Source organism: Echinococcus granulosus (assembly GCF_000524195.1).
Source record: "Echinococcus granulosus chromosome Unknown EG_S00006, whole genome shotgun sequence".
Classification (NCBI taxonomy): Eukaryota; Metazoa; Platyhelminthes; class Cestoda; order Cyclophyllidea; family Taeniidae; genus Echinococcus; species Echinococcus granulosus.
In genome coordinates, this window is record NW_020170386.1 from 1,890,468 (window position 1) to 1,915,406 (window position 24,939).

The 24,939-nt window shown below is 40.6% G+C and overlaps 4 protein-coding genes across 4 annotated transcripts; 3 read left to right on the plus strand and 1 right to left on the minus strand. All coding sequences in view use genetic code 11, as the record gives it.

Moving 5' to 3' along the window:
* Positions 1 to 12,071: 12,071 nt before the first annotated feature.
* Positions 12,072 to 13,130, plus strand: EGR_01709 (hypothetical protein; the record flags this gene model as incomplete). The annotated part of the gene is made up of 2 exons (XM_024490958.1): positions 12,072 to 12,282; positions 12,550 to 13,130. 2 exons carry the CDS (start codon positions 12,072 to 12,074, stop codon positions 13,128 to 13,130), a joined length of 792 nt encoding a protein of 263 aa, XP_024354823.1.
* A 945-nt stretch (positions 13,131 to 14,075) lies between these two features.
* Positions 14,076 to 16,389, minus strand: EGR_01710 (Integrin-alpha FG-GAP repeat-containing protein 2; the record flags this gene model as incomplete). Its single annotated transcript, XM_024490959.1, has 10 exons — positions 14,076 to 14,161; positions 14,645 to 14,939; positions 14,980 to 15,220; positions 15,253 to 15,326; positions 15,367 to 15,411; positions 15,443 to 15,573; positions 15,610 to 15,754; positions 15,966 to 16,139; positions 16,173 to 16,268; positions 16,297 to 16,389. The coding sequence occupies 10 exons, from the start codon at positions 16,387 to 16,389 to the stop codon at positions 14,076 to 14,078; spliced, it is 1,380 nt and encodes a 459-aa protein (XP_024354824.1).
* Positions 16,390 to 17,991: 1,602 nt separating this feature from the next.
* EGR_01711 (Mitogen-activated protein-binding protein-interacting protein) lies at positions 17,992 to 19,106 on the plus strand (the record flags this gene model as incomplete). The annotated part of the gene is made up of 2 exons (XM_024490960.1): positions 17,992 to 18,186; positions 18,924 to 19,106. The coding sequence occupies 2 exons, from the start codon at positions 17,992 to 17,994 to the stop codon at positions 19,104 to 19,106; spliced, it is 378 nt and encodes a 125-aa protein (XP_024354825.1).
* Positions 19,107 to 19,213: 107 nt separating this feature from the next.
* EGR_01712 (Choline-phosphate cytidylyltransferase B) lies at positions 19,214 to 24,545 on the plus strand (the record flags this gene model as incomplete). The annotated part of the gene is made up of 8 exons (XM_024490961.1): positions 19,214 to 19,238; positions 19,731 to 19,958; positions 21,353 to 21,469; positions 22,571 to 22,722; positions 23,165 to 23,247; positions 23,320 to 23,458; positions 23,900 to 24,210; positions 24,458 to 24,545. 8 exons carry the CDS (start codon positions 19,214 to 19,216, stop codon positions 24,543 to 24,545), a joined length of 1,143 nt encoding a protein of 380 aa, XP_024354826.1.
* Positions 24,546 to 24,939: the final 394 nt, after the last annotated feature.

The following is a 24,939-nucleotide window of genomic DNA, read 5'->3' on the forward strand; positions in this document are numbered from 1 at the left end:
AATAGAAAGATTTAAATTGGAGGTAGAGATGCTACTCTATCTTATCTTCCGTGTCCCGCTGATGCTGCTTCATGTGATGGTTGTCTTCTTTCCTTGGCACCACCCCATTACATGGGAATTAGGCATTCGGGAGATAAAAGCGGGGCTGAAATGGGGATGGCTGGGGATGAGTTATTAACCTCCCAAGGACAATACCTTACAGAAGTGGATTTTGCAAGATTTTCTATTTTTAGAAGGTTTTATGGATTGTAGTGTCGACGGATCCAATTAATGAGGCCTTCTGGGAAGCTTAATGTGGTTATTTATTTTTTATAAAATCCCATCTTTAATAGAAGTGGTTAATTTATGCTTATGATTTTCAAGGAAAAATACGCGTTTGATAGATGTAGAACACAAACTATGTTAGGATTTTCTAGTTAGTGAAGGCATGTTCCTCTAAGGTTCGTGCAACCTTTACTCCATTAATTTTCGATTCAAATTTTGCACTTAAACTTTACGTTTTTGTTGACGTGCCTCACTCAATTATGCTGGGAATACAAAACACTAATTTGTCAGTAGAAAGGTGAGCGAAGCATAAAATGTGTGAAAGTGGATACTACTCCCTTTTTTTTCATCGGGATACGTAGTTTGAATCACTAAAGCGGCCAGCTTTAAGAAACCGTCCATCTCTCAGTAATCTTATCAACTTTAGCAATGCTCGCATTTAATGGGACTTGTAACTACTTACCACGCGTTTGAAAATCGTGCTTCAAGCACCCTTTTAGTACTTTTCTCTCGACATATGCCACGACATGTAGACACTTCGGACAAATAATGGTTGTTACATGAAAATTTCAGCAAATTTAAAAACACGTATCAGAGCTTGTTCAAGGATCCAAAAGATGTAACAGCCAGAAAATGGTGGATAGTAAGCTTTAAATTTGTCATTTTTGGTGACATCAAATAGTCTCGTAATTGGTGACGAGAAAGTGAAGTGTTTTAGTTATACATGCACCGATTTCGACATTAATGCACTGAATTTTAAAAATTAATTGTGTGTGTGACTTGAAAACACTGAATTAGCTAGACCAAAGTTGGCACGTGTGGCATTCAAGGTGGACGCCCATTGGTTGAAATTCCACGCTTGGCAATCTCTGGTACGGACACGATTCACGATTTCTCCAAATTCACACTAACCATCGTTATCCTGACCTATTCCGTGGAAAATGAATCGGTTTATTCCTTTACCCATTGTCTTTAATAAAACGGTTTGCCTGCTCGTTAAAAATGGCGCCAGGCGAATGGAACCCAGGTTTCTTATTCGTCATCGAATGCCCCAGGTTTTGCGATGTTATGCAGTAATGTTCGGTTTATGATATGGTAGCGGTCTACGTTACAGTTCCTTTAATGGTTGCAGCTCATTTAGATTCTGAGTTTGGAAAAACACCCTAGGTCAGGTCTTTCGGAAATTATTTACCGAATACATAAGCACAGTCGAGTTCGTACATGATTGCATACAACACAACTTTTAATAGTACTTGAAGCCTTATGGCCTAAAGCATTATTTAATGTTTTACGTTAGTTGTTTAACTCTCCCTTTTTGAGTTCTCGAGATTGTACTTTCGCCACGTGGGCTGGCCTCTGAGCATGCCAGTAGCCCCAAGCTCTATTGCATGTCATATACATATGAACTGCCCGGTACTGTCTTCGCGGGGAGGGGGTCTCGGGGCACTACATTAACAAGTAATGGTCCAATTATTCAAAAGGCATAATTTCGTTGTGTAAACAGTCGAATGGTGTGCACTACATAGTAGATCACAGTCTCTATTAGCAACTAAAATTATCCATGAAGTACTGCCAATTTTTATTGATAAGATTTTGTAAACATAGTTTCCGAATGGTCTATCCAAAAAAATTTTTACTAGATTGGTTTTAACTAGGAAGAAGAACTTAAATTCAGCTTACTACCATTTACAAAAACTGTTTTGTAAAAGGCCTTAAATCTATTGACTAAAATTACAAAGTACTCCACATATCACGTATGTAGATGGAAAGAGCTCTTGCAACTTGACAAACCAAAATCAATTGTGGTCTCGACCGGTTAGTGCATGTTTTGCTTTCAAGGAACCACATGAATTGAAGAAAGCATAAATATCACGCCATCCGTTACATAATTTTAATAGAGAATTGGATATGTCAAAGTGTCATTGAAATAATCGAAGTTAAACCAAAGATCTATACATTCTGTTAATATTTGCAAATTCCCAAAATTTTTACAAAATTATCCTAACTAGAAACCACCGCCAATACCGACCTATTCTTGAATGAACTTAATTGCTATTATCGGTAATTAAAAATGGACCATGATTACAGGCGATAGTCAAAAAAAGGCTACAAAGATCAATTCAATTGCTTAAGGCCTCGTAAAACTAGAACGACGTTTTAAAAAACCCCTAACCGAGGTAAAAAACACGATGAGTACTCTCTTAAATACCTGTTTTTAGTTCTCGAATGTGAAGAATAACTAATAAATGGAGAGATCATCCTGCTTTTCCTGATCATTTTGAGAGCTTACTAATGAAAAAATCTGCGCGTAAATATCGATATAAAAACAGGAGACTGGTTTAGAATGGCATTTGTCAGGATGTTTCTTATCTCACGCTCATTTAAATGCATATTTACTCAATGGATTGTAATACGATAGTGGTTTATCCCTCGGTTCTGGTGAGGCGCCACTTTTGTACTTCGAATTAGCCCCCTTGTACCTCGCTGGGTGGGCTGGCCTTTTGGGCCATGCCAATAGCCCAGACACCTCCGTGCTGAATATATATATATGCTGCCCGAGTATTTTGTCTTCTTTTGTCTTCAGGGAGTCTCGGGACGCTACAGGATTGTTGAAAAGAATCGGCGATTTGAGTTACTAAGCCATATTGAACTGATCGGCCACTTAATCCATAGCAAATCAAATTTTATTGTTGTATAGCCTATGAAGTATAAAACAAAATGACATCCAAACACCATTATTCCCCAAAGATGAGTCCATATGTTTGACCCGAATGCAAAAGCGCTTTCCATATTTTGTGTTCCCTAGGTCAACCTACTCGTAATTGGTCTACTGCACCTCCGTAGATATCTCCAAACAGAAATTCCTCGTCGGATTAAAAATGAGGAATACGCTTGCAACACGTGTTCCCCAGAATTTTGGTTAAATGCTTTTACACTAAGTAGCTGTTTATGGTTTTTACACGCTAATGATGACAATTGAACCTAATTATGCCTTTTGTTATCCTTTCAGAAATTTCAAAAGGTGAACAGTCAAAATTTAGTGCCTACATAGGTTTTCAGTGGATACCTCCTAAAACATGCTTATCATAATACATCCTTTTGTAATAAATTAACTCTGCGCTGTTAAGTGTGTCTAGATAAAACTTTATGAGTTCGCAGTAGTTTTTGAGCTCGACCTAATTACATCGAAGCTGCAAACAATTCACGCCAACTTGATCTCACACGAATAAAGCATTCGTCACATTTCGCGCTTCTCATGCTCTTGAGGCAACCTTGATTTCTGAGAAACAAATTAAGGTAGGAGAAATAGCCAACACTTCAATAATCTGCTGTGCATGTCTTTTGATTTTAATTTAAATATCCAAAATAGTTTTCGAGGATCGCTGGACGTGCGTTAAGTGATCAATTATACGTCATAACATCCAGTAAAATCTCTGAATGAATAAATAGGGAAATTATTCAATGAAAAATCAATTAAAACCGCTTTACTAGAAAGAACGAGCAGTTTTCATGATTTACCACTTTGATCAGAAATAAAAACGTTGATTATCATAAAAGATGCCCTCATTACTTCCATGATTGTAAACGATTATTTCAATGTCGCCTAAGAGAGCAGATATTCACCATTTTAATATTTTCACAGCACCAACAATTGATCATGAATCAGTGTCTTAAGACACAGTGTCAATGGATCCCCTAAATATTTACCAAATTATTGAAATTCAAAACAAATATTGACTTCGGCCACGTTTTTGTTTTAATGATTCCTGTCATCAACACCATACTGTGCTTCACTATGCGAAACCTCATTCAATACCATCCACCCTCCAGATGGTGTATGGTGGTATAATTAATTTGTCAATACACATGGTCAATTTTGCCTTCTGTTTCACTCCTTTTAACTAACCCAAACTTGATTTTTGCCCTGCAGGGTAGCATGGGCCCGTAAATGAGTGGGAAAGGGAAGGAAGGTCAGCCGCCATGTAAACACCTAGTGCCACCATCCTTGATCAAACGTGAAAGTCACACTCAACGGGTGGGGAGGCCACAGCCACGCATCATGCATTCGAACATGATTTATTTTATCGTTTCCGTGCCTGCACCCGCGCCAGCGCCACCTACACGTGCGCACTCGAGGTCGATAGAAGGAGCCTGTTGACTGGCTATCGACGGGGCAGCCAATCCACGTGCAGTTTATGGAAGCAGCGTGTGTCTATTGGCCACTCAACACTTGGCCATTTGTGGAACCTCTTTGTCCGAGCTGGCGAGTTCCATAGCCAAAACGCGAGAACGCGCAAGACAGAGGCAGGTCTCGAAGTTGTGACATCTCGCGCTTACGCGTCACACTCAAAAACATCAAAACGGCGCTTGGATTCACGTTTCCTCATTATTGTTTATCTCGTCAGACAGCCAGTTCCGTGTCAATGAGGATTTAACTACAGTGCACTGAAAAACATTCTGTGAGTGACGATGTAATCATTCAGCCTTATTCTAAATAACTATTTGCTGGTTGCATTTTCATTGTTCTATTTTCATTGCTTAAAGTACATTATTATCATGCATAATTTGCACCTCAGGAGCGAAGATATCCATTTAAGACAAATAAAATGTTCAGTTTTTTTTATCACCAGTATTAAACTTGCAGTTGCACAGCCATAGTTCATCCTGCGATCTTGGCTTGCGAGGCCAGTAAATGATACCTCTGTTGTCATTCATATGGGCCGTGTTTATGGCCGACAAATACTGATTCTTAGCCAGCCAAATATCAGTTCCAGCGATGTTGTTAAACGCTCCTCTTTTTTTCGTGAATAGCTGACAGTGAAATTGGCATTGGAATCTCTAAATGATACTTAAATTAAGGTACTGGAAAATCCGTATCAAAATAATCGCTTGATATAATGCTGGTTTAAAGAACAAAACTGGATCACTAAAACCCAAGGCAGCAGATACTGTTGAAGCACCATATCGAGTACTTCACTAACCACCTCGAGCTGAATTCACGTAAAAATGCCAAAATGCTGAGAAATGAATCACGCTAGAACCAATCTATTAGACATGACACCTCGGTGGTCCAGCTGGGACCTGTCCGTTCGGGATGTGGACACCGCATCGCTGCACCGCGTTTATGTGCCTACTCGCTTGGGAGTATGCTACCATAAGTCAAAAACGTTGGTGTCTAAAAGATCTATTTTAGCAAATGAAACTACTCTTCGCGCCATATCCTCCGACAATTTCACCAGCTCACACAGCTCATTTTGTCGATCATTCACCAACACAGAATTCACAAAGTCGCTGGACTTGAGGCATACATAATTCGAAGAAGGAACTAATAGAAGGGTTTTGCAAGGAAATCTCTGGTGACATACTCGTCGAATAATTAGCAAAGTGCTTACTTTACGATGACAGCACTTAATTCTTCCCATGAATGAGTATCCTTGAGGTCTTCAAGATCCTTCAATCAAAATGAAAATTTGGTGTTTGTCAAATTTGTTTGGTCGTCTGAATACTCATGGTTCTACTATAAGACTAATAATCTATGAAGAACTTAACTTAAAAGTGACATTGTTTTTACTAAAAAGTTATTGCTACCTTTTCTGGGATATTAATGTGTGATGTAATTTTACAAGAATACGGTGTTGGCGGTAAATAGGGGCATTGGTTTAGCTTTTCGTCCCATGCACGATTAAACTAATGATGGTGTTTATGAAAAATGCTAACTTCCGTTTTAACTTCATCGGACACAAATACTCTATGCAAGTGCTATTTTATTTATTTAATCTATCTGCATTTGTTCAACTGCTTTTCCGCAGCCGGAGGTTTAGGAACAGGGGCTTTAAATATTGAATGGAGAAAAAAATTGGAGAATCTGGGCAATGTGTGCGATTTATCTAAATAAACTCGATTTGTGTTTGCCACTACAGGCAAAGAAAGGCGGTTTTAGTATTTATTTCGTCTCAAGATCATACCATTGAGTCATAAACAAAGGCCTTTTGCAATGTGGAAGTAGTTTACTAAGTAGGATATTGGGATCGATGCCGAGGCAATTTGCCACAGAAAGCCGCCTGTGCTATATGAAATAATTCATTTTGCATATTTTTTAGAAAAATATGTCAACATGTTGAATGAGAAAAAGTACTCGACGCATCACTCGTTTTTCTGATTTTTTTTTTACTATTGAATCGGATTCGCCGATCTTGGCTTAGAAACCTGGCGTTTGTTAACTTACACAGATTCAAGCCTAACAAGTTCAAGCATGCATACCACTAATAATTAAGAAAGCTCCCAACTTCTCCCTCACATAACCTTTCGTATCTTCTCTGCTTCGTTTTTCATTTAGTGTCTGTAACCATGTTACCGTGATGGCTGCCCATATACTTGAACGCTTCCGGTCTTTGTTGAATTTAAAGCACGCTTGATTACTTCCAGCATCCAATGCGCCTCTTATTTTAACATTCTTTAAAAACACGGGAAATTTCTTTTTTGAAGTCGTACTCCATCTACAGTTTTTGTGGTACAGATTAATTTCCTTTTCTCTCTCTCAAGGGTATTGGCGCTACTGCTCATAGAGCAAAACGCTTTTTAATAAACAATCTCGATGACTCATTTATGCTTATTTACTGCACGTAGACATCATTATGGAACGCGAAATCTGCACCGCTTCGATCTTGGATAAATGGTTTTTATTTAAAAGCGATGACTAGAGTAACGCTTACTGTTTCGATGTGTTACCAAAAATTAAGTCCTGAATCCATTGGGACCCAATTCTTTCTAAAAGAGAAAGTTAGATTGCCTTTTCTTCGGTAGTAAAGTCGACTATTGCCTTTGAGGCATGGTTGAAATTCTCTCCATTCGTCCCATATCTCAAATATAGGTAATAGTGTCACCGTCGGGAACTTAATACTGGCAACATCCATCTTAAATTCGCCCCATTTCGGTTGTAACATTCCGATAGATAATATCAAATTGTATCTACTATTTTTTTGCAACCGATTGGCTAGTGGGATTGTTAACAAATCTATTTCAGCTGGAAATTTTCGTTTGCCTTTTTGTGTTTCATTTTAAAACGGGAAAATCGGCTGCTTTAATGTATGCATTGCACTCTTCCTTGTCTACTGTTTTTTCCACAATCCATCCAATGGTAACTTTTTCTGCAATATTTGCTGTTTGCGCTCCTATCTGTGTAATTCTGACAAAATATTTTCCATGTAGGTTCAAAACGTGGCTCCATGGCCAACGGTCCCTTGAAGTACCTAATTCGGGCTCCAATATGTTCAACAACGGTAGCCATAGCTTAGATACACTATGCTACGGAAAAAATCAGTTTATTTAGGATTCACCGCCAAGCCAGCGGCTTTGCATTTAGACTTGATGCATTGTCCTTCCTCGCCTGCACATGTCGTTATCCTACGATCGGACACTACCACATTAAAATCAAGGGAAACACGCGATGTATGCCATAAATTCTTATAGTTTCTGCGACAGACATAAATGGGCAAAGCTATTAACAATCGGCCAGAAGCAGCCGGTGACACGCCTCAAGAGGCGCTAATCGTGCGCGTTGCTTCTCAGCCCTCTCGTTGCACTGGCGCTGCGAAACTCTCTGGTGAATGGGTAGTGCCGTGTTTCACTTGGCGTACCAAGAAGGAAGGGCGGTTTCGCTGCTGGGATTACTTCGATCGAATCGCATGAAACGATTCTCGTGTTTTTGTTTCGATAGAGTAGTTCCGGATATCCAAAAGCATGCTCTTACTTTTGGTGCTATTTTGCCAGAAATCGCAGCTTTTTAAAATGCCTCCACAGTTTACTCGGTTGTACTTACATAATGAATGCTCAACGTAGGATCATATTTACGAGTGATTAAATTATGAACTAAATGTTTTTTTAGCCGGTTTAAATCAGATTTTGCATTTTCCAGTTGTCCCATTTTCGATGTTCATTAATGTTAATAAAATGAACGCAACGCAACCACAATGGAATAATGGTGTGTTTGTATTGAAATGCTTAGCTCGAAAAATGCAATCTTCTGAGGAGAAAGTTTAATCACTATCCGAGAATTTAAGAAATGCTCTAAGTATTTTTAAAATCACATCACGATGCCTCGTTATGATCGATATCGGAACTTGGATTGGATGGTGGGTAAAGTGTGGTAATGGTTTTTTAAGTGAATTTTATAGATGCAGTCCCCAACAGTAACATATTTCCCTCAACTCTTCTATTTATTAGTAACACGATAAGATTTTGCCCCAGATTTGCTTTCCGCTCTTGATAAACGAAAGAGCCATTGCAAACCGATTGTCTGGCCATTTAGGCATGAAATGGGGGTGATTTACTCGAAATTTGCTCCCTCTTGAACACTATAACAGCTTATGTTACCTCAACTTGGAATTTAATGAGTCAGGTGAAAAAGACTGATAGGAAGAACTGATAACGCAAGTAGTATACGTATAGACTGTCTTTCGAAACTAAATTTCGTGTAGTCGACTTCTAATCACAATGATTCGCCCATTTTGTGATATTCACTCCATCTTTTTCCATTTGATGCCAATTTCCTGTTCCAAAACTGCTATTTAAATTTACCATTTGCGCCTTGAATGGTAGACAATCAAGAGGCAGGCTTAGGAATAATTATTGGATTAGGTAGCTGCTCTCTTGACTTAGACAAAAATTACCACAGAGTTCCCCTACGCTTTCTTTGGGAGAATGCAAGATTTATTCTCTTTGCTCTATTTTACCATTTTTTAACCAATTTGTTGATCTAATCGAATGTAAATACGTAGAGCTATTTACGCAACTTTAAGGACTTCTGAATGTGTACGCAAAGATATTCTGCCTAAATAACTATCCTACCGACTCTTAAACAAGTATTTTAAGCGGCACCCTCCAACATACGCTGTTTGTATTGTTTTCTGAGGTTCAGATTAGGCATTAGTTGCATTTGTACAGCATCCTTTTCACCCGCCATTTACAAATGCTTGTCGTATGGTGTTAAATGTCACCCATTTAGTAAGTGAAGTCATGCGATTGGCCGGACAGTTTATTGCTGGCGCTGTACGCATAGCTATGAAGTTCATGAAACTTCCGGAATAGATAAATGAATTCTCTTTTAGTAGGGCTAATTGAGTGCGGAAATCGGTGAAATACTACACTTTATTTTTCCAGTCAACAATCGTGTAGGAATACTTTAGGGGGCTATACTCGGCTATAGGAATCGCACGTACTCTTTAGCCAACTGGCTTCTTGACATCGCTTTCGGCCCTTGCCTAAATAGCTGTCTGTACACACAGCTGAAGCGCTGTCACCTTGGACACATTCAGAATGGTGGTTCTCTTAAGACAAGCCTGGAGCAAAAAACATGTCCAACGTACCTGACACCACTTATAATGTAATTAAAAAAGCAAGCCTCTTAGGTGCAATACCATGGGGATGTTGCCTTTTGTCATGCAATCGGCAAGTCGTTAGATTGGTATAATTTTCAAGTCCTTTTACCCGCTGTGGGAAAATTATTTTGAGATCGTCGTTAAATACGGCAGGCTTACAGCCACCTCACAGGAATAGCAAAAATCAATTCCAATCCGAGTGTGTGTGTTAACACAACACCAAGCCGTAGTACCGTAAAAATATTTTAGCTAAACCCTTTCACCAAATGAGCAAGAAGAGAATGCTGGTCAAATCCTTACATAAATTAGGGCTCTATCTTTTGTAAGCACCACCTTTCTTTAATTTAAAGCCGGTGTAGCAACCTTTTTATTGGTCTGTCAGGCTTTACAGTTATTTGCATCCAGACATAACCCAGCTATTTTTTCATTTACTGGGTTGCACAATGGTTAGAGTTTAACATAACTGTAAATGACGAGCTACTTGAAGTTTGTAAGTTGCGTTAATTTCTTTACCCAAAATACTGTAATATCTCCCGTTCTCCAAATCAATCTCTTGCTGTTATGTAAATATAAGATGCCGCAGTGACCCCGTCAAAAGGTAGCTGATTAGCTGGCCGGTTATCCGTCCCACAAAAGTTACATATTCTTGGAAATAAACCACCAGATTACAATTCTAATGCATAATTCGACGAGCTTGTGACAGAATACTTATATTTCCGCCAAAATTAGGGAACTTCATGTTAAAAAGCTATCGCTTTAGACCGAAATTTTAAATAGTTTTTTATGTGCATTAGGCACAAGTGAATAACCCCTAGTCCCCTAAATTAACCGTCGTTAGTCGATAACTTGCAAATAGTTGCATCCTCATGGATATTGGCATCGAATTGTTCTCCGAAGTGTCATATCTTGGAAATTAATGAAACCTAATTTCTTTGATGCTCCGGACTGTGTTGTGACTTTGAACTGCCGTTTTGGCTTTTCTATTTTTCGCTGCGCGAGGACTAACTTCGAAACCACCCCTACCTTGTTTGTGCAAGGCTGAGAAGAAACGCAGTAGCCGCTGAAAACATCGAGTAGTTAACCTGCCAAGAGCCCTGACTTAGTGGGACGTGCGCGCACACCTACTCACCCACACTCGTGCTTCGTTGAGCCGACGAGCATTGTGTCCTTGTGAATCTTTGCCGAATGGTCTTCCAGTTGCATCTGAATGGTTCAATGTGCCATTTCCAGTGCCATTGTCAAGTTCTCTTCAAAATCTCACCCTGTGCCTTTGATGCTAGATTCTCCAAATGAAATCTTCATCACCCATGCAAAACCGACTCACATCCTGTTAGCATTATTCGTAGCCCGTTTTCTACCTGGTAATCGTGAATACCGTTAACACCTCAATTTGATTATTTCAGATTCCTAAGCTTATACATAGAATATCTGCATAAAGTTCACGTGCGTCTAGTGCAAAATCGCTTTGCTGTTTATCACTTGCGGTTTTGACCTCGTCGGTCTGACTTATGCCAGGCCTCTGCTGAAGACCTATAAGTACTTAAGCGCAATCACTCTACTTGAATGGTTTTTTAGGTTAATTTACCGATTTACTGGAATAAACTTTGGTGCCGTGATAAAATACACTTGTATTTTAGATCGAAAAGTAGAAATGCAAATTTTTCTAATTGTGCGATGTGGATATCTCGCCTCCTCTTTCATGCTTATGCGATCTTCATTAAGTAGGGGTTAGCGTCCACTAAAGTTAATACTAAGCCCAGCACCTGCAATCGCGGTGAGAGGTCGTACCCTTTAAAATGATACCGACCACCTCATCCATAATCAACGATAAGGTTTGCAATCTACTCCCAACAAGTGCATGCATATATACATATATATTGCAAACACATAAAGTAAGCTATTTGCAATATTAAAAGCATACTCATTTGTTGTGTTTTTTTAGAACTTTTTCCTTTTAATGTGTTATGCTACTTAAGCCCACAACGTTTCAGCTCATACATTTGAGCTGGAAAATAATATTTTTCACTAATCACTCTCCTGCAGACCTTGAGTTCGTTTCTTTGAAGCAGAGACCAAAGAGGCATAAGCCATTCAAGTGCCTACTTTAGACGATAGGGTACATTCATTATTTCAGTCGATGTCACCCGCATGTTGAACGCTTAATTGCACTTACCTCTCTCCTCGACCCTGTTGGAAAGGTAACTTAGCTATCCGCATCGAAATTGAACCTTGTGATTTAGGTATTGCGACCAAACATTTGAAGCGGTGCATTCTCCATCCAAGTGAGAAAGGCTGGAAATTTGCTGTTGAAATGACGCCTTTAAACATAGTAATGTCCAATTATAGATCGTCTGTTGGCGTAGTGATTGTATTCATACCTAATCCTTGCCTTTATCTTGTCAGACACGTGACAATAGGACCGAGTAGGGGATGTACACATCGAAGGAACACCAGTCCTACGAGATGGAGCAGCAACAGCAACAGGTATCGCCGCAGGGAGGCGAGGTTACTGAGGAGAGGGTAGAAGTGGTGACGCCTAGTGACAACAACAACAACGGCGTCCGAGGCTCACTTGGCTCGCTGGGTGGTCCTCGCATGGTCGCCGGCGACATGCTCTATGACGGCCATGGCAGCCTGTCCGGTCGGTTATCACTACCTCCGCTCTTCCCCCTTTTTCCCATTCAACATATGTTGGGGTGTTTTCTGCGATGCAAGTGGTTCGATTTGCGAACAACTCAGGCGTTTTTCGCCTATGTTAAAGACGTACTGGTGGGCCTTGTCACATGCCGGTTAAAAAATGAAAGATGAATGAGTTAACGCCACCCTAAACAGTTCGTCTACAGCTTTAGCACAGTGCGATACTCACGGATCCCATGATGGTGTTCATCCCCTTTTTGTCCGGTTTTAGCTGTTCCAGTGTCCGCTCTAACTGCTGCACAAGCCGCCGCAGTTCAACAACAGCAGGCGATTGCTGCAGCTGCCAACTACAGATACATGACCCTACCTAGCCACCAGCAAATAGCCAATCATACCCAAGTGATTCCCGCGGCTGAATATGTCTACACAAGTGGTAGTCCCGTGGGCAATCACATAGTGAGCAGTCAGCCACTACTCCCCGCCACTCATACTCAGCCTCTTATCTACGCCACGACTACTACAACGCAGCACCAGCAGACCCAACAAGTGTACGATCGGTGCCCCGCCATCTGCAGTCTTTTCGCAATCTTTTGTTGTCCCATCACGTGTTGGTGCTCCCTACCCGCTCTCGCCTACTCTCTCTGCGCGTACACCGACTATAGGGCGAACGATATGCACGCGTATCGCAGCAAGTCTGACATAGCAAGGCGCTGCGTCATCATTGCCTGCATTATAGGCCTCATCCTCTGCATCATTTGGGCCATCCTCACCTTCCTCTATTATGGCGAGATGCTCTTACTGCTAGGAGACATAATCAAAGCCGTGCAAAGACACATTTGGTCGGGTAACTAAATTGTATAATTGAAAAACAAAGGCGCATCCGAGCACACTCCCCTATCAATTCTCTGTCCTCTTGCTCCCCCTTTTGTAATTCTCAACTGCTGCTTTAATTGTCAATGTAGTGGTTGTGCATACACATACCCAATCTCTAGCGCTAAGAGGGCAGTTCCTTTTCTAGTCAAAAACCGCAGTGCTCGGCTCCCTCGTTCACGAGTTATGAAGTTGTTGATGGCATCTATCCAACAACTTCCACAAAATTTCTAAATACCATGCACCTGATCACAACTACAGCAGATTAGGATTTGTGTGCCGCATAGTATTAAAGACCACTAAAGGATTGCCATCGCTTCACCACATCCTTTTATGCTATACCATTAAGCTCAGCACCTAAAGATGGCGTACAGGGAAAGCAGTTTAAAATTTTGGCGCACAGGCGAAAAAATCGACAGTGTCCAGGACGTCTGGATTGGAGGATATGGCTGCGTCGCAAAACTGGCGGTTGCATGGTCGTGCACAAGAGTTAATTACATCACATCAGTACTGCTACTTTTATATCCTCCACATAACGTGTGCGCTCGTTCACTTCAACAACGATTTTGCAGAAGGTGTACACGGGTGGGTGTGCGCAAAATCAACCAACTAACGTGCGATTGAATAAAGGACGGGCTGTGGCCTCCCGGTACATAAACACACAGCCCGCTGCCCTGTCTACATGTCCTTGGGTGGGGGATGCCACATTAGACTAAACTACATGCAATCCACCACTATCGTAAGAGAACTGACGCGTTCAGAAGGAAGGACTAAATCGCTATAACATGACCATTAAAGATGAGGTGATTTGAGCCCTTGGGAAAATAAACTAACTCATTAGGAATCAAGAGATTGTCCTCCCAAAACAGGCTTGTGGCATGTTCGTCATCGTGTTTAAAAAATATCAAAAGCAAAAAAGAGCTCAAATTAGGGAAGATTAAGACCGTTCGGATGACAAGGCAATTCGTAAAGAAGGTAATGGATTGATTTGCGCAGCATTCCTGGATCCGAAGCTATAAAGAAGCACATAGGTGAGCATAAGTAACTATCCTCAAACCAGCCGCACCGCTCCATGAAGGTTGCGTGTAATAAGAAATGTTTTAAAAAACGGAATAATTTGAAATCCCACCAAAACTTCACTTGAGAACATCATGTGTAGATCTCAAAGTTCTGGTGTCGATTTACCGCACTAGTGGAACGTGCAAGCAACTGCTGCGCGTCGATAAAATTGGAGGTGCCCAACACACGAAATAAACAAACAATCGGTCTACAGACGCGTCGAAGTGACAATCACTACCCGCTTATGTATTACAACGCGAATTAGACGCTGAAAAAAGTATAATGATACTTATGACTAGGGGCGCTTAATCAACAGAATCTAAAAGTTAGTCATCGATAGAGCACCAGGAGAAGTAGGATTCATAAAAGGCGGTGGTAATAAGTCAACCGGGTGGGAGAGAATTTGCGCATAAGCAAAGTTTCATAACGGAACTCACAAGCATTGCTGAATCGCTGTAGCCGTTCTAACACATCTGGTTGTGTAGCGAGCGCGTGAAGTAAAGAGCAAGATGGTATAGACTGCACATCGAGATTATAGTAAATGAGAACAGATTGCTCGCAGGTAGCATAAATCAAAACAGGCTCATTTCTACCCGGCGATATTGCCAACCGACCAGCCGTGAAAGCTTGACAAGCCTGTCCCACGGGGAAATGAAGGATATCCTTCTCGTGATTAAATATAAACGTAGAACCATCCCAACAACAGACTGCAAGTTCATCGGACCCGTCACTCTTCAAAAATTAAATAAACCACAAAAGTGGAATGATTTACCGTTAGGTCAAATTTAGATAGGCCGAACAATTCACCATTTACTGGTAGGGAAACCGACCAGATAGTTTTACTTTTTTGTAAGTCGGCGGAAAGCAAATGAACAGTCCCATCAGCGAGACAGAGACCAATTAAGTAATCAGCTGCCACTGATAAATTGCATTTCAGACCACCGACAATCCACGTACGTGTCTCAATATTCTGATCAGAAGTATGCTTTGGTGGATGATAGACAAGGGTGGGGCTATTAGTGCGATAATTGCTACGCAAACTCACCACATTCGGTCTTCATAGCTTTCAAATTTTTTCTGAAGAAAAGCGAATCCACCACCAGGTTGTGAAGCGAGTATCTAGGTGCGATACACATTGGGTGATGCATATCAAGCATACTAGATTAGACATCGATGGAGTCGAATGCAAACTTATTCGGCTGATCTAAGAAAGTTGATGTAGAGCTGCATGATACTTGACCAGCTAACTCCCATTTTATCAGTAAAACGAGTTTCCCGGTTCTTCCCTCGGAAGGTTTCCCAGGAACCCAATGAAAGAGTCGCACAATTCGATCTGAATACGCCACTGCCATGTCGCAGGGACCATCTTCAAGAAGGTACAAATGAGGCAAACTAAGCATACCCCCTTCTAAGACGCAAGCATCCTTTGCATTACATGCTATCTGTTGGTTGCATACAAGCGAGAGACTTGAGGCAGTATTTCTGGCCTTTGATGTAGCATCAAAAATGTAACATTGTGAATCAGCACAAAGTGCAACGACCGAAGGCTACAATGCAAAATGGCACTAATACTTTAATGTGAAAAAACTAACAATTTTGAAAAACATCGAAATACGCACACATTTTAAGTAGTCAAACCCTACAAGTAACATAGGAATGAATTGAATCAAATAGTAAATAGAACCCCCAAAAAGCTGTAAACCAATAAACTGGGACTTGATCAACGGTAGAGCCTAAAAGTAAATGCTACAAACATACCTTCTCTTTAGAGCAAAGTCTCCCTGCCGTAACACAAGTAACCATATTTAAGTCGCGGCAGCTTTTCCAGATTCTACCATATTTTAGTATAAGAAGTGAGCCGTTCGGGCAGATAGAATCCACACTGGGATCAAGATCACCTAGATCCCAATGACCAATTATCAATTCAATATCCTAAATGAACGTAAACACAGTCCTGAGGCGTACCCCATCATCATCGACATCATACAAGTACAAATTTGTAGATGTTGTGGTTGTCACGCCGGGAACCTCGACGCGATCAATAAATGAGATATTACGCATCTAAAACTAAACTGAAGCTGAAGAGCACCCACGGGCAACTTAATTCAAGAGCAAAACCCTTGTCGACAGATGAAACAATTCTTCCAGGTGCGAAGTCAACAATGTTACCACATGAGAGCATCAACTTAACGAAACTACGGGGAAGGACCAAGCTCCAGACTCAGCAACAAGACGGAGGCTAGGCGGTCAAATAATTCAAATACACAAAGTTAAAAATCCTCTCTGTATGAGGATCGATCCCAACAAAGTGTTAGGGAAAGGTAATCATACAGCCGGTAGAAGCAAGTTTAATTTTTTGATTGTACAAAATTACTATTACACAAAAGAATTGAGATGCGTTGCCAGTTGCAGTAATTCTTGCATTTATTCGAGACACACGAACAGCAAGAATCGATCATTATCAGCTCTGGTTATGTTAAACTTCTTGGAATAATTTATGTAAACGTTACGTTTCTTAGCAATAAAGTCAATGCGTCTACAGTTACACTAGCAGGTAAATTCAGGTCCATTTTAAAGTTAGCGGCGAAAGTTTCGTTTAGAAAATCAACCTCCAAAATATCTCCACTATTGTGTTTTATATGCCTACAAACACAAGCCCTATTTTTGGCGCAGCACTTATTAGTTAACGTGCAAAGTTAAGTTTAAATCCATGAATTCGCTAAGGTCTTACCTCATTGGTACTTATTATATGTTCATCTGACCTAGACATTGTTATTACACCTCGAGGTGTGATTGGTTTACTTTTGAATGTAATTGACATTTAACCCCCCGGCTCCGTAAGTTAGCGTATTTCGATGTTTGATTGGGTGGGACATGTGAGTTTCCTCGTGACATTGCTACTTGTTTGTGGACACTCTACTTTTGTTTGACAAAGTCCTTTTCTTGTTTTTTGTAACCCACCACGCTGTTCATTCTTATATCCTTTGTTGGTATTTTTGCAATTACATTAACTTATCTCAGCCGTGGAATTCAATTCATGACGGTCTGCCCAGTAATAATTTACGTTGAACTTTTAGTTAGTAGGTGACGTTCTCGGAAGTGATAGAGATTGTTAGATTTGCAGCCCCAATCTCATGTCATGAGAGACAACATGTTATATGTTCTTTAGAGGACCGAGCATGCTAATTTTACGTTTAATCGTAACGGAATCTAATCTAGAATGTACATTCTCTGCAATTGTTTCGTCTTTTGTCCCGTTTTTTTTACTTTATTCTTCCATAAAATTGGGTGTTTACTTGACACTTTGTGGGCTGAAAATGCAACTTGTTTCTGCGGTCCAGACTTATACAATCTAAAAGACATTTTAATTCGATATTTTTCTTATACAGTCCTAAATCAAGTCCAAAAAAGCAACTGCTGTGGTGATTGAAGGAGTTTACCTAGGGTTTTTGGGATCAAGTTTCTCATGTGTCTAGTTCGCGTCCAACCTTTTTTAAAAAGTGTCCAAGTATTATTCGATATTCCCCCCACTTTATCAAAACCTTGTTGGTTTTTTTCTTTTAACTGATGTTCCTGCCAAAGGTGCTTCGAACATTTGTCTCTCAATGATTTGTCTTTAATATGTAACATCCATTAATATATCTTGATATAAAATATAATCGGCTTGTATATTTACCATCTTTTGCGATTTTAGTTTCGTTTATTTGGGACAGTTTTGGTGTTTTTGCTGTTAAAGCTTCTACTGAAATTTTCACCGGGCTGTAGGGGTATCTAAATATACATCATGTTGAGATTGCGAGCATTGTCACGGTACCTGGATCGTGTTAGGACCGGAGGCGTGGAATCCATAATGCTCTTCAGCACCGAAGGTATACTTCTTACTCAGTCCGGTATTGACACTGGAAATGTTAAAACCGCAGCGGCGATTGTTTCGAACGTCTGGAACATGTATCAAAAACAACTCCAGTTGAATGAGTCGGTAAGCCGCGTATTTTTTATGAAAGTTTTTGCTTTTTATTCGAATTGCATCGTATTGTTTGAAAAGTTCCATTACTTGAATGAGTACGTTTGAAGAGCAGCTTTCTTATGGTTCTTTGTAATTACACATTACCTGAACTATTGTTCTTCACTTCCATGTTTTTAAGACGATGATAATTTTGACTTATGCCGTTCTCTGGCACGACATAACTTTTCAGGATTTCGACCAGATTAAAGTTGGAGTTACGGTTATCTCTTTTCCTGGCCTGTCAAAGTCATGCATAATTTCCCCGAATTGCATTCATTTTTGAGTTTTCAGTTATTATTATATTGAATACATAGCTTTAAAGTCAGTGGTGCTCACATTGTTCGTTTTCCACTTATTTACTGTAGATTTACTTTCATCGTGTTGATATACCCAGTAATCGTTGAAGTACTGCCTTTAAGTCAAGCTTTCTATTGACTTTGAGTTTAATAACTTGCTGTCGTCTCATTTCATACCATATTTGGCTCAAAAGTTTGAAGTTCCCATGCTTATGCTTGAGCTATTTGGATTTTGCGAAAACGTCTCGTTGTGAGAGCGCATAGCTGATCTCGTGAATTTCAGCACTGACTTAGTTGGCTATCGTATCCGTAAAGTGATGGAAGCTTTGTACTCAAGAGGTAGACTCTACCATCATACACCCAAATGTTTTTTTATTCTTTGAAACCATGTTACTATTGTACGGTCGTTTCTAGGAGTCGTTGCAAGAAATAATCGTTGAATTAACCAACGGAAGGCTTGTTTTCACCAGGGTTGCCTCCGTCATTATATGCATATACGGCTCCAAGAAAATCAGTCTAGCCTTGATGCGCGCAAAGATGAGCCTACTGGCGGAGAACCTCCATGAGCCTCTTTCTTTGCTGACTGCTTCCAACTGATTTGCTTTTCATGCTCTCATTTATACCTACAAGCAAAATTATTATATGCTAGTAAATTGCTCTTCGACCAAACATTCTGTTCTGGTGTGTTGTATTGCTTCTGGACTATGCTTTTGTGTGTACCTATCCTTGGTTTGCTTTGTCATTACACCCCTTGTCCATGTTAACTTCATTTTCTGAATGTCCAGCTTAAACTACTTATTGCAGCGGAACTTTCAATTACCGTTTGCCACTGTTGTAAAATAGCGGTACGGGAATTTTAATGCATGGTGTGACTTTAGGGGTGCTGGTGCCACTAAAGTCCATGATGTATTGATTATCAGTTCCGATTCACGCTGTTGCCGTGGTAAGTGGGCGATGTGATTTGGGTGCCTTCGCACTTCATTTACTGGAACCATATGCACGTTGCCTTAACCTTTGCTAAAATCCATTCGTATCATAGCCCTCCGACAAATGAGCCACCATAAATTTTCTGCTGGTATTCAGCATTCAGTTCAAAAGAACTTACCTTCGAGTATTCTTTTAAGTAACCATAAACCATGCGGCTGCCATGCCCAATGGCTGTGCTCTATACAAGCTGTTCAATTTTATATCACAGGCGCTCTTGCCTTTACTGCTCTTTAGGGCACAAACCTATGCCTCAGCAGCATCGATTCGGTGGCGTGAATGATCAGGGAGGATGGGGGACGGCGGTGACATCACAACTGAAGCAGAACGGCCTTGCAGAGGACCAGGAGAAGCGCGAAATGCGACATCCGGCCCCCTTCTCACACGAACCTGCTGCCCTTCGGGCTCTGGAGGAGTGCGACTACAGTACGAAAATTACTCTTCAAATGGCAAAGTCTGGGAAGGGTAAGCTATCGTCGGCCGTACATAGTCATTTATTTTGTTTTTTTTTATAATAAAAAGTACATTTTTGATACATCATATTTCCCCGGTGGATGGGTTTGTTTTTTTTTTCACTATATTATTGTTGCATGATTGGAAATCGTAATGCAGTCAAATCTTGTCCATCATGCATCAGTTTATCCGTTTTTCCAAGCTATTTTGATGAACTTAAAGGCATTGCAGCATTAGGGGTAAAAAATGATATTACCATAAGACAATACAGACGACGATATATCAAAATAAGTGCCAGTTTGTTATTTGTGCTCTATTGGTTATTCCGTCCAAGTGAATAACACATTCGATCTAAGCGTTTGGTTTAGTGCCATTCTGTGCCACGTCCTTTCATTCTCCTAGTCTCTCGACCCTTTGTAAAATCAATCTTATGTAGGCCACGGAATTCCAAAGTCTTTATACCTGAAAAGATCGTTTAGATATTCTTTATCTCCTGTGTTGGAGTACCGTATTTTAACACTGGTCTCAATTTATGCCACTTTCCTGGATGGTTGAATAAGTGAATTTGCTTTACCTGCATGTTGCTGACCGCAGTGACTCAAATTCATTGTGTATTTCTGATCTGAGATAATGTCACGTGCATATAATTCCCAGTAAAGTGCATTTCTTTCAAATAATTCGCCTTCATATGCTTAAAATCCCCTTCAAAAGACAAAGCTATTTAAGAGGTCAAGTGGGTTTCCGTGCTATCGATTATCCAATTATCAAATATTGCCCTCTGAGTCCCACCTTTTACATTCTCAAATTCATCTGTGTCAGCTTTAGTAGTTGAGATTCATTTTAGTATACTCTAATTAATTTTTTCATTTATAACCTTGCACAAATTTCAGGCGATCTGTCAATTCAAATCAGCCCAAGCCTTTTTCCTCAATAATGTAAATAAAGCAAAACAAAACATTAAATGACGTACTTCGTACCTGTCATTGGAGTCATAAAGTTTCATCACAGTAAACAAACCCCTTCCATCCTCTCTTTCATTCTGTTGGTGTGGATTAATTTTTCTCAAACCTAGCCCGCTACATTTTTGTGATCTGTCTAGGTTCCGCTACAACGCCTCTATGTGGATTTTGAAATTAAACAGCAAAATGTCCCTTATATTCGTACATCACAGTTATCATTCTCGAGCTCGTTGGAAACTTTGTCCGCATCTTCTAGCCGCATTACCATCGGGTCGGTCTAACGATCCGCTTCCAATTTCCTGCTTTCTGTTTCTTCGATAATGTTGACCTCTGAGCATTGGGTGCCATAGGTAATTTCCCTGCTTTTACACTTCATGGACTTGCTCTAGAATCGCGGATGCTCTTTGTGGCGCAAATTTACCCATAAAAGCCGTTTTATTTATCCAGCTCCGCGTCGTGTACGCGTCTACGCAGATGGCGTCTACGACATGTTTCACTCAGGTCACGCGCGTCAACTCATGCAGGCCTCCAACGCCATCCCGAACACTTACCTCATTGTCGGCGGTAAGCCCCTGCGCTCTCCTTTAGTGAACAGACCTGTTTAGCGGCTGTTTGAGCATATTTTACCCTTACCTCCGGCTTAAACCGTGGATATTGACTTTCTGTTTCATTGTCGAAGTCGGCTTGTCCTTTCATTTGCACATTTTCATGCTTGAATAAGCGTTTCCGGTGATGTGAGTGAACATGAACGGCTGTATCTATTTTAGACATGCAGCATCGATGGCTCAGCAACTAGATAAGTTAAATTAACTATGAAGATAGGAGAGCTGTTTGCGTGACCGTTTGTGATGTACAAATTTGGGTGTTTGTGTGGGTTTCATGCTCATTTGAACTGCGTACCCCTTAATCGTGATTTTTTCCGATTTTTTCCTGACCTTTCCCTTTTTCATTATGGGCATAAGTGCATTTTACGAATGCAGGCGTTGTCAAATGAAAAGCAGAGTTTATAAGTATTGCTATTCAGAAGCTGGTAAACAGTGGTAAACCCATCTCAGAATTACATTTCCCATTTTTAGTGGGAAATTAAGGAAACTGAATGAATAATTTTTGAAATAAGGGTTGTTGTTTTTGGGTTTGAATTGTCAATGTGACAATTTACAAATTCGTTGACAACTACCCTATTTATTCCTTAACTCCGACCCTCCATGAGCCAAATTTCAGTGATGGTTGTCTTAATTTTATTGTCTGGCATCACTTATTTGCGTAGGTGCCCCAGTACTCACATCGATCGCTTGGTTCTTTAAGACTCACGTAAGCAACCCACCAAGTGCGATTAGATTGGCGCAAAAAGATCAACGCGATGCAATTTCTGTCAATGTGACAGCTTACACAAGACATCGTAATCAAAAACAATCCACGAAGGCCATCTTAAAATGGTGCTTTACATGAGAAAATTTGAGACAGCTAATTTGAACGATGTCGATTACGCTCATTCACGTTAGATTAATCGTTCTAACACCACGGATTTTTGTTGCATCAGCGTGTCATTATCACGCCTCGTATTGGCCGTTCAGAGGGATTCAACAAGTCTGATTTGATCCATTCCGTATTTGTTTACATCTCATTGGCTGTGGTTATTTTCTGTTTGTCGTTGCCTGGCTCTAGTGACCAGCGACGCAGACACCCTGTTCCACAAGGGTCAGACTGTGATGAACGAGCGCGAGCGCTACGAGGCTGTCCGGCACTGTCGATATGTGGACGAGGTCATCGTGGCTGCCCCTTGGGAGTGCACCATCGATTTCCTAAGGTTACACAAGGTATTCGTTTGTTATTTGCCCTTACTAAGCTCGTTTTCTATCCAAACACCACTGTTCTAGTTTGGATTTCCTGCAACCAATACCTGTGTGTAGGGTTTGTATTTCCCTCCTATTCTGTCGTTTGATCATCGAGGGCAGTACTTGCTTATTGTCAGTAACAGTTAACGCTATTATTTTTGGTCGTGTATTAGTTTTTGTGAGCGGCCTAAGTGAGGCGGTTCTTTCATTGAGTGTACTTGTTAGGGAATGGCTAAACACTACGCAACTTTACAGCACACGCCTTTAGTTCTATTTTATTTAGAGTTTGACAAGCAACTCTTGTTTTCCTGCCAGTTATTTTTCTGTTAATTTTAAACGAAACTAGAATTCCCTCCTTTTCCCGATGACCTCAGAATTTATAAATGTAAGGAAATTTAGGATGTTTTAATGTTTTATTTCCTAGATTGACTTCATTGCTCACGACGACATACCATACGCAGGTGACCGGTTGAATGATATATATCAACCTTTTAAGGACGCTGGAATGTAAATATTCCCCTTTTTCAAATAGCATGCCAATCCAACCTTTGCTTGATTTGTGAATGTTTTTTTCATCAGGTTTTTGACAACACAACGAAGTGAAGGAATATCGACGACAGATGTAATTGCACGGATATTGAAAGATTATGATGTTTATCTCAGACGAAACATTAGTCGTGGGCTAACTCGGCACGATTTAAACATTAGCTATGTCAAGGTATGTTTTTCATGGAAAAATCGTATGGACGTGTTATTGTTCAAATGAAAAACCCAGTGAATTGCTAACAAAGCATGTTTTTGTAAACGTACTTGCCGTCGCATCGCCTCTTGATTTCTCTCCACCTAGATAACCAAATAGCTTGAAATCACTTATTTTCCTGACAAACAACCCTGTATGTTACCATAGATCCTGCGCAGTGGGCTGTACGTTTCCCTCATGTGTTTTTATGTGTGTAATGGAGATCTAAGTCAACGTCAGGCTTTGGTCACAATGGTTACACTTCGTAAATATCTAACTCCAGCCTTGAGTATCTGCTTTCATTCTGATAGCGCACGTGAACTGAAATGCTTTTAATGCATTCACAGGTGCATATCTATCTAGTCTAATAAGGATGAGCAAGATTGAAACTAAAAGTGACTAATTGGTTTTACTGTTTAGGAAAAGCAGCTGCTCTTAGAGAACAACATTCAGACAATAGTGGAGAGGGGTAGTCACTTCCTTGGTGATTTCGGGAGCAGGCGTCGGCGGATAGTGGCGGGTCTGGAGGACCTCTACCAGGAGTTTTCGGCTTCCTTCGTACGTTTCTTCGGTACACAGGGTTTGCTGCGTCATTGGCTCTCGGACACTACTGCGGCCATCCGCGGCGTTGTTTCGCCTCACGCCTCAGCCTCTCTGCCTCCTTCTCCCCTTTCTGACTACGACGCTAACTCTAACGCCGCTGACAGGGATAGCACTCGCAACTCCGACAGGTCAGTTGTGTGTACCATACACTTCTTCCAGTTTTGAGCCAGAATGGCTCGGTGCCCTAATAATCTCTGAAGTCGGTCCTCAAGTAGCTATTTTCCCTGTACACAGAAGCCGGACATCCCAGTGGGGACCACAAATGTGCCGTTATGACACTGAAGAAAACTGACAAATTGCCACACTAAGTGCCTTTATACCACCGCAATAAGTAGTACCGCAGGGCTTAAAATGTCCTCGCCTTTTCTTTTGTAGATCGACCGGCCGCTCAGGAAAACGACCTCCCTTCAAGTCTGATGACTCCATACTCGATTCTGCGTCAAGGAAACGTAGTCGGCGTTAGGTGAGAGCCCTTATGAAAGGATTGTTTTGATCAAATGGGAAAATTATCGCTGAATTTATTTGTAGCAGCTTCAATTATGCCCCAAATGCCTAAAAACCCTATATTTTACTATGCACTGACGAGCCTCCGAACTATTTTCTTCGTTTCATTCCCCATTGGATGCTCCTCAGCCAAATCTGGGGAGATTTATTTGAGTTTTATAGAGGAAGTATTTCTTACCTTAAATCAATGGACCGACTTATGTCTATGAAATTCATTATAAACTTCAATGTAAAGTGATTATATGGCTACTGGGGATTGTAGTTAGCCAACATGGAGGGAACACGCTGTTAATGCTTAATGGGCCCACGCATCAAGGGCGATCTTTATTAGTTTTGATGTACTAGTCAGTAAG